This window comes from Octopus bimaculoides, chromosome 3, assembly GCF_001194135.2.
Source record: "Octopus bimaculoides isolate UCB-OBI-ISO-001 chromosome 3, ASM119413v2, whole genome shotgun sequence".
Classification (NCBI taxonomy): domain Eukaryota; kingdom Metazoa; phylum Mollusca; class Cephalopoda; order Octopoda; family Octopodidae; genus Octopus; species Octopus bimaculoides.
Window position 1 is genome coordinate 99,169,628 of NC_068983.1, and position 10,682 is coordinate 99,180,309.

Sequence of the window (10,682 nt, forward strand, 5' to 3'; positions counted from 1 at the left end):
TTTCTCTACCTTTCAATACATCTCAACGGTTCTAAAACAAACTTTGTTTGCTTTCATCGTTAGTTGAATTTATTATTAGAGTTGCTTTTAATTCAAAATTTAAATTTTGATTCACTTGTGCTGTGCCATAATCAGCAAATAGATTTTACATAACTTGCATTTTGTGCCGCATACCAGCAATTCAGTTTATTCCAAGATGAGTTGAGTTTTTATAGTGCTAAAGAGATGAAAGACAATGCAATATCAATATCTACCCTCCGCGTTCATCCAAGGTTGTCTTGCTTAGAGTGAGATATTCAGTGGTTTTTTTTATTTAGTAATATAGTGCACAGAAAATGTATTCTATGCAGCACACTATAATGTATACTACATACCACACTGACTAAATGACATGGTACACATGACCCACTATAGGAAATTACAGAGTTCATACAATATCCAGCAGACTATATAGTACAAACAGTATATATATATATATATATATATGTATGTGTGTATATATATCATAGGTGTGCAGCGCTATAATATATATAATGCTTCTTTTAAAAATTACTGAAACAAAATTGAAACTATATTACTTATTTTTCATAAGATCGTTCTTCTAATGTTCTGTAAAATTAATATAAACTACATGACATCATAGTCTTCAGACTTTTATTATCGGAATTAGCATGAAACAAGCAATGGAAGATGACACAAAAAAATCTGTGCAAGGGAAGCAACATGTGCCCTTGCATCCTTTTCAGTCTAATATTTTAACCTCTCCCCCCCCCCCCCAATAAAAATGCCACAAAGACATTTTTTTTTCTAGTAAGAGCTGATAATGAACAGTTTTAGATGTTAATAAATACTTATATGCCTAAAGTTTCTGTCAATTCGCAATACTCATGATATTTATAATCTTACATTGCTATGTAACACATAAGAAGGGAAGCAAGTTGACATTCTGCCTCCCTCAGAAAAATGGTGAAAAGATAACATGATTATAGTTTTCTGCATTTATTCAACTAATATTTTATACTTTTTCAAATTACAGAACACCCTTAATATAAAATGTGATTTTCTTATTTTAAAAATAGTTGTGTAATATGAACATGTCAATTTGATTCAAATATCTATGTGACAGAAAATTTTGGTCATTGCTTCCCCGCCCAAAAAGATCACCACACGCCTCTGATATATATATATACATATACACACACACACACATATATATATATATACACACATATATATATGTATATAAACACACACACATATATATATACAGACACACACACACACACATATATATGTATATAAACACACACACACACACACACATATATGTATATAAACACACACACACACATATATATGAACTTGTTTCTGCTGGAAATTTGTCTGATCAACTTAATGTCAATACTAATTGTGAATCATTCAAGTAAACAATAAAACAATTTGCATGTTGAAAGGGGCTACTAATAGAGTTGGCATCAAAAAGATCATCAAGTCATAAAATATTGCTTTAAACAGGGAGAAGGGGTGGATATGATACAAGACAGAGACTATTATGGTATCTGCATAACTAACTCATGGTTTAGTGTGGAAAATTTGACATAAAACATTCATTGTTAAGTTCTGATTTTATTTTTTAAAGACATTTTCAGTCGTGTTCTGTTGTTTTGTTTTATCATGTTTCAATGGAGTCAACTGCTTTCCATCCAAGGTCAATAAAAAAAATATCAATAATATATTAAGGCTGGTCTAACAACTATTACACAACAAATGAATATTTAATCACATAACTGAAGAAACCCATCTTGAAACTCAATTTTTTAAAAATGAAATAAGAGAAAATAAATCTATTTGGATTTATTTTTGTTGGCTGTTAAAAATGTTAAAACCCAAGTGAAGCAAGTTGTTAAATGAGAAACAAATGAAATGCCACAATGTCAAATTGCTGGCCAGTACAAAAAATTAAAAAAAAAAAAAACTAATTTCAAAATTAGAGATATTTTCTACTGGTGAATATTTCCTGAGAATTAATGCTAAATGTCTAATATGTTACAATAAGTCAACACACTTTACCATTTCAGTCACTCTCCTGTTTTCTTTCTTCCTAATATCCCCCACGCTAATTATTGTCAATGAGTCATTGTGAACTGTTATGCAAACACTACATTATTAAATGGTCTAACTGAGTTGTCTACTGTTACTAACTTGAACCGAGAGGGAGAGAGACAGAGAGTAGGAGGAAGGGAGAAGAAAGAGGAAGTAAGAATAAATAATGAATTGTTTGTGACATTTTACATACAAATCAAGAAGGAAAGCAAGTATATTGCAAACAGATCAAAGGTTATTTTACAATTTCAATAATAGCAAAGTAGTAAATTATAAAGGAACCATCAATTTATGCAATGACAAAGAACATCTGAGAAATCTTTGGTCAATTTATAATTCAAAATTATATCGACAAAAAACATTATTTCTATATCATAAGTAAGTTCCTTAGTAAAAAGCTCATCAAGACAATAGTTTAAGATTTGCACACTTTAGTCATTGCCACCATAATCATCTCCTCCATGCTTGCATGGGTCAGATGAGATTTCTACAACTGATCAGGTATGGGCAACCTTTTTCGAGAAGTGGACTGCATGACACACAGCTCATCATTACGCAGGGCACACTAGTAAAATAATCGAAGGTAACTTTTCATTAGGCATGCCATTCAGAAGGTCCCATTGGCCAGAGGTTGTCTATGATTGTTGTCAGTCATGCCATCAATCATCAGTTGTATCCAAGCACGGTTAATACTTCTACTGCCCTACTGAACTAACAAACAGTGTGGACATGCTTTTGTGGAGAATTGCAAATGACACCATTTGTATGAACATTAACTGTTGATAATGAGCGCACAAGACAAGAGGAATACACACTTAGTCATATACATACACACACATCATTGTTTAATGTCTGTGTTCCATGCTGGCATGGGCTGGACGGTTTGACATGGAGTTGGTTAGCAAGAAACTGTCCAGATTCCAATTGTCTGTTGTGATAAAGTTTCTACAGCTGGATGCCCTTCCTAACGTCAACCACCTAACAGGGTGTGCTGGGTGCTTTTTACATGCCACCAGCATGGATACATTTATGCAACACCAGCATGAGTGCATTAATGTAGCACCGACACGGGTGCTTTTTAAGTGGCACAGGCACCCTGTTTCTATCTACCAGATTTCACTCAAAAGGTATTAGTTAACCCAGAGATACAACAGACAACACCAGCCAACTGTGTCCACATACTGGGAGTGAACACCAAACCATGTTGTTCCAAAGCAAACTTCTTAACCATCCACCCAGCCATACCTACACCTATGTCTTCTAAATATGGAAACGAAAACTTTCAGCATTTACATCTACACTCTGATTTAATTACCAATCATGATCAGGCATGTTATTTGTTGATGTAGGTACAGGTGTGGCTATGTGGTTAAGAAGTTTGCTTCCCAACCACATGGTTTTAGGTTCAATACCATTGTATGGTATGGTGGAGCAAGTGTCTTCAACTATAACCCCAGGCTGATCAAAGCGTTGAGTAGATTTGGTGGGCAGAAAATGAAAGAATCTCGTATGTGTGTGTGTGTGTGTGTGTGTGTGTGTGTGCCTGCATTGTAACATCACAGCTCCAATACTGCAGACATATGATTAGAATGTCACAAGAAAGAACTGCAAGACAGATTCCTCAAGTTGCGCCAACCAGCTGGAGACCTAGAGGCAGACCAAGAATGAGATGGTCAGATAATATCCATAGTCTCAGTTTGTCACACTTGGGAATCCATCCAGAAAGTGTAATGATGACTGCTTCTGATAGGACCCAAAGGCACATGTACCTGAGGACTCTCTTCTCATGACCCTCCCAGGAATAATGGGTACAGAAAATGAATGGATATGTGTGTGAATGTTTGTCTCCTTGCTTTGACATTGTGGGATTGCAGTAAATTAATGTTATTCACTCCCCATATTCTGTGAAAACGTCTAGCCATGGGGAAATATTACCACACTTGGAAATAGGTCAGGATTGGCGACAGAAAGGGCATCTGGCTGTAGAAAATTTGCCTCAATAAACTCCATCTGACTCATGTGAACATCATAAACAATGGCGGTACATAGCAACAAGCGGAATTCAAACTTTATTTCCAATCTAAGAATAGTAATGTTCTTATATATTAGGCCTCTTTTACTTCCTATCCTTCTCAATTCACACTTATAAATACTTTAAGAAAAACAAAAAGCTCATTTCTGAAGTTGAGGTTAATAGTCTGAAAAAGTTGTTTTCTGTATCTGTGTTTCCCATCCTATTTTCAGTTTTAATCAGAATATTATCTGATTGGTTCTAAGTATATCATATTCCCAGAGCTAACTTCGCAAGAGAAATAAGTTTATAGGTAAAGATATGGAATTTGAAACACCAGATCAACTGAAATGGGACAGAGTTTAATAAAGTGGAAAAATCAAATAGCTTTAAATATACATCATTTCAATACATCATCAGAAATATAAATATGCAAAGATATTCATGGTTGTATGGTTAAGAAGTTTGCTTCCCAACCGTGTTGTTTCAGGTTGTCTTGCTGCATGATATCTTGGACAAGTGTCTTCTACTATAGTTCCAGACCAACCAAAGCCTCACAAGTGGATTTGGTAAGCAGAAACTGAAAGAAGCCTGTCATGTAAATATGTGTGCCTCCTTCTCTGGACATCATGTGATAGTTGTCACTGTCATATAAGCACTCTCACTTGTTTCCAAAACCATATTCAGCCAAAGGGAAATGTTACCTTGCTTGGGAACAGGTGAGATTTGGCAACATGAAGAGCATCCAGCCTTAGAAAATCTGCCTCAACAAACTCCATCTAATCCATGAAAGTATGGTAAAGTGAAAATTAAACTATTGACGATGATGAAGCAATATTTCTCCAGTTTATTACCATCCTATATTGTCACTGGGTTTACAATTTCTCTCATGCTAACAGAAGATTTCATCCGATTTCTTGGAATATTTGCAATGATAATGGATGTAAAATAGCAAAAATAATCACACACACAGAACTGTCTTCATCCACAGTGGAAAACATGTATCAAACAAACTTTCTCAGCTATTTTAGATGCAAGCTTCCCTTAACTCAACAAAAAGAATAGCTTGCTCTTTCATCCCTCATCAGCAATCCAGCCTTCTGTCATTCACTCATGTTTTCACTCATATTTCCAGTAACAGACTATCTAAATTTGATTAATTTTATAGTTTCTCTACTGTCTATTGATGAAGAAACTAACAAATTCACCATCATACGAGTGTCCTTCTAAATCAATCTGTCATGTCTTCTTCCTACACTGATACCAGTATTAGTCACATTTCCTATAATCTCAAAATATTCATCAATACATAATAAATTCCAACATTCATGTAAAATACAGGTGTGCAATTAAATAACAGTTTATTTAAGCTTACAAACACAAATCTAAAATACTATTAGGTTTAAAAGACTTATACAATTGGCTATAATGAACAAGTGACAATAAATAAGTTACCTTAACATTTACAATGCCATCATTCTTCTCTGTTGGGAGCTAAAAACCAAAAAAAAAAAAAAAAATCAATATCAATATTATGTTTAAAAGAAAACACGCCTCAAATTATATTTTAATTTAGCAGTAATATACTATTATAATATATTATATAAGAAACAAGTTATTGTTATTTATGGGATGAGAAGGTTATTAATTAGTTTTCATTATTAGTGTTGAGTAAGCAGACTTATAATGAAAGGCATTCCAGCAGTAAACATTTTGTGTAGTTGAGTGTAATTTCAGGGAGATTTAGCTATTTGATGCCAACAGTTTATATAGAAGCTTCCTCATTAGTTTGTATTAATTAAACGAGAGATTCAGTGCTCATGACCTTTTCACACTGTTGAGATTGATATGACTGATACATTCAAGAAAAAAATTACAGAGAGTTGCACAGAGAATGTTGGGGGGAGGGGGGGTTAAGAATATGAGGGCAAACGTTCAGTATATGGTCAAAAATGATGAAACTCAGAGTGGCAAAAGAAAAAAACAATGTATCAGATAGGCCCAGATGAAGGGGGCTATACAACTTCATTGCTCAGAGATGAAGGGACTGTTGTAGTAAAAGAAGAAAAGAGAAAGAGAGAAAACAGTACTTTTCAATGGTACATTGTAAGTCAAAGCAAATTTAATCACTACTTCAAGCTGGATGAACAACCACACTGTCCTTCATTAACTTGTTCTATCTTAACTTTTAAAATAAAGCATTGTACATAAGGTATTATATTAGTTATTTTACTGAAATTCAATGCTCTTTTCTTTTTATTACGCTTTAAATTTATTTTTTATCCTGAACCATTCTTATATGGTAACTTTAAATAGAGTTAGATAAGAGGCTAGATTGGCCTCTATGACTTTTTGTATGGGATGCATAATGTCAAATATATAAACATAAAATTTTTTATTTTTACTATAATTTTATTTCAATCTTTAGGTCTTACTAATATATATATATATCAGGACATCGAACTGGCAGAATTGCAAGCGCATTGGAGAAAATCTCTAGCAGCATTTCTTGTTTAGGATGCAAGCTAGTAGAGTGATTAGGATACCAGGGAAAATGTTTAGTGGCATTTCATCCGTCTTTACACTGAGTTCAAATTTCATTGTGGTCAACTTAGCCTTTTGTCTTTTTAGGATCAAATAAAATAATTACCAGTTGAATACTGGGATTGATGTAATTGACTCACCCACTTCCAAAATTGCTGGCCTTGTGCCAAAATTTGAAACCAATATATATTTATGATTGGATTAGAGTAATATATGGTAAGCTCTGTACTACATATGGTGTCTGTAAAAATTATCCTTTTAGTGGTGCAGCCCAATTTATGATGAACATCTCATAAAGCTTGTTGCTACAATAAGGTTGTCCATGCTTGGCTTAGATCAGTGCTTTTCCAAGTAGGTGGTATCACCACTGGAAGGGCGGGAGGGTTATAGGGGTACTAGAGAAGAAAGGAGGAGGATGAAAGCATCTGTATATATATATATATATATAACGCAGGAGTGGTTGTGTGGTAAGTAGCTTGCTTACCAACCACATGGTTCCGGGTTCAGCCCCATTGCATGGCACCTTGGGCAAGTGTCTTCTACTATAGCCTCAGGCCAACCACAGCCTTGTGAGTGGATTTGGTAGACGGAAACTGAAAGAAGCCCGTCATATATATATATATATGTGTGTGTGTGTGCGTGTATGTTTGTGTTTGTCCCCCTAGCATTGCTTGACAACCGATGCTGGTGTGTTTATGTCCCCGTCACTTAGCGGTTCGGCAAAAGAGAATAAATACTAGGCTTACAAAGAATAAGTCCCGGGGTCGATTTGCTAGACTAAAGGTGGTGCTCCAGCATGGCCGCAGTCAAATGAATGAAAAGAGTAAAAGAGTATATATATATTATTTTGCTTTTTAGTTTTTGTCTTCTATTTAAATATCAACTTTAAATTACTCTGGCCCGATATTGTGCTTATGTACATTACAAATGGCAGGAGTTGGGATGCTGAAATCATGTTAGAAGCAAAATAAGGAGCAATAGTTAAAAAAAAGTTTAAGAACTGGTTCAAATCATGTGTATTGTGAACAGAGGCAACTAATTGTCAGATACACTTAATTCCACCAGCATTTGGACTGTAGCACCACCATCCCAAAATATGCAAATGTCTATATTTGCATAATACATCGCATTAACACTAGCATAAAACTATGTAAATAAGGAAAATAAATTCTTAACTGCTTTCAATTGCCTATCAATCTTTAGAATTGAATACATTCATGAAAGTTTATATTAGTTTATTCATATTATCTATCTAATCATCCATAAACTGAGGTTTGAATGCTAGTTTTCTAAGCTGAGAGAAATTGAATACATCCATTTTACTCTCTTACATCTGCTAAGTTTTAATTTTGTCTTGTATTTGGCTAAAATCTAGTTTTTTCTAAGTATATATTAAAATACATATTTGGACAGATCAAACCATTTTAAGCCTGTTTTTTTTTTCTTCTTCAGTGGTAGTTATCAGTGTCTTACCACTCAACACAGTCTTTCTTTATCTGTACATACAGCAATAAGTAAAACCGGCCACCTTTGTTGTATACATCATGTTATCTCAGAGCTGAATTGAGTTCATTTTATTATGCCATTGTCACAAAAAGGTACATGTGATAAGATTAACCCTTTAGTATTCAGATCTCCCTGTCAAATGTAATGTTTGTTCATTTACATCAATTTTAATTATTCATGCATTACCTTGTAGCATTGAGATTTCAATATGACTGTTTATTTTTAGAATAATATTGTAGGGTAAGTTTGAGAGGCCAGATCTGGCCAGTTTGAAGAAGAAACAGGTAGATTATTTTGACCGGATATGGTCAGTTTAAATGCTAAAGGGTTAAAGACTGTTCTATTTATATTCAGAATTACTTTTCTTCTAAATGGGGTTGCCTGTGCTTAGGTCTGCAAAGCCAGTGTCTCCATTAATTCCGTTTCTTTCTGACGTGGTTTTTACAACTGAATGCCCTTCATATCATCAACAACTGGGATACATTTTACAGTGTTCGTGACACAATTGTGTATTTTATTTATTTACCAGATCGAAAAGTTAAACATCACATAAGCATAATAACCCTTTTATCATATTTCTGTTTAAATATTCTGCCTTTGTCTCAATTAATTTTGAAAATAATGAAAATAACAAAGAATTTAGTAAAATTTATTGTTATTGAATTGCAACTTAAGTCTTGATGGCAGGCTCTAATTTAGATTCCTTTAAAACACGTTTTGTTACATAGAACCAAGGGCAAGTATCAAAACAGTTAATAATGTAGTTGCAATTATCTGGAGTTAAAAAAATTGAGAAAAATGTAATAGCTTTGAATATAATAAACATATAAGGTTTATTATAAGGTTTCAATTTTTGAGAAAAAAAATTCAACCATATTATGTACCTGCCATAGTTTGTTGATAAGTAGTTGTGTATTGTCTCTTGCCAAATTCAAAAGATAATCATCTTTGTTTTGCCTGAAAATAAAAACATTTTATACATGTATTTGCATTCAAATAAGCTTTATCAAGCCCAAATATTCCACCAGTTTTATGTTTAATCTGGCCTCTTACACCTACTCTACAATATCATTCTAAAAATATACAAACACATCATCAAAATCTCAGAGCTATTTGATAATGCATGATCAATGCAAAACAATGTGAATAAATAAGCATTACACTTGACAGAGTAATCTCAAAGCTAAAGGGTTAATAATAGACACAAGATGGCTGTTACATTAAAAAGCTTGCTTTACAACCACTTAACTCTGGTTCAATCTCACTGAGTAACACAAAGGTTAAGTGTGTTTTACTGCAAGCTCAAGTTGACCAATGCTTTATATGCAAAATTACCTGACTACCCCACATGGATCACAAGACATGACCATACTTATAATCAGTATTAATACCCATGATGTTACAAATCAGCCACTTTAACCCTTTAGCATTCAGATTACTCTGTCAAATGTAATACTTATTCACTTATATTGTTTTGAATTCATCATGCATTATTTCATAGCCTCAAGATTTTGAAAATGTAATTATTTTTAGAATGGTATTGTAGAGCAGGTGTGAGAGGCCAGATCTGACTGGGTTGAACATAAAGCAGGTAGAATATTTAGGGTGAATTATATGTTAAAGGATTAAACAAGGAATGGGCATGGCTCTGTAATTGTGAAATTCACTTCACAACTACATCTTACACAGTAGCAGAATGTCATTTCCAAATGTTCTTATTAACACACTTAAGCAAAAAGTTATTCCTTCCAAGGCCAGAAAATACTCTAGCTTCCCATCAACTATTAATCCTTTAAAAAACTCAAGTGAAACACACAACTGGATACTGCTCCTGCATCTGGGATAGAGAAAGGTGGTCAATGGACTGAATAGCAGGACACCACATATATACTTCAATCTATGGCCCACCAAATGGGCTGCATCCTTTGTCTTTTCTATTATAAAACAATGGCTTCTGATCTTATGCCCCTTTACACTCAAGCACTCTTGATTTGCACATCTTTCCTCTTCTCATAATCCTGTGTCCACCCAACTCCTGACCCCACATAACGACAAGGCCCAGACCTTTCCTTCTGGAATGTTTGCAAGCCCTCAAGAATTCCTTTCCTACACTTGCCAACTTATACAGTTTCAGGGGAACATTATTAGCATCAACCATACCAGTTGTGAAGGGGCTACAGGTCATAAGCACTTCTCCTTCCTCCAGACTAAATTAAAGTGAAAAAAAATCCAGATAATGAAATGAATGGAATTAGTGGCAGATTACATGATGTCATCATACATTAGCAACTAAATTATATATATATATATATATATATATACCTATCATTATCATCGTTTTAACGTCCACTTTTCCATACTCGCATGGGTCAGATGGGACTGGAGGCGAATTTTTTACGGTCAGATGCCTTTCCTATCGCCAATACTCACCTGTTGCCAAGGGAATATTTTCCCATAACCAGACATTATCACAGTATAAAGAAAAGACATACATCAAGGCAAAGAGGCTGACACACAC

At 34.1% G+C, this 10,682-nt stretch overlaps 1 protein-coding gene across 1 annotated transcript in view; it reads right to left on the bottom strand.

Moving 5' to 3' along the window:
* Window positions 1–10,682, bottom strand: part of LOC106880365 (ribosome biogenesis regulatory protein homolog) — a 27,263-nt gene that overhangs the window by 15,089 nt on the left and 1,492 nt on the right. The window contains exons 2-3 of the mRNA XM_014930252.2: window positions 9,049–9,121; window positions 5,570–5,608 (exon numbers count right to left, since the gene is read on the bottom strand). Of these exons, the coding sequence (XP_014785738.1) occupies window positions 5,570–5,608; window positions 9,049–9,121 (112 nt within the window). The remainder of the gene's footprint in view (window positions 1–5,569; window positions 5,609–9,048; window positions 9,122–10,682) is intronic.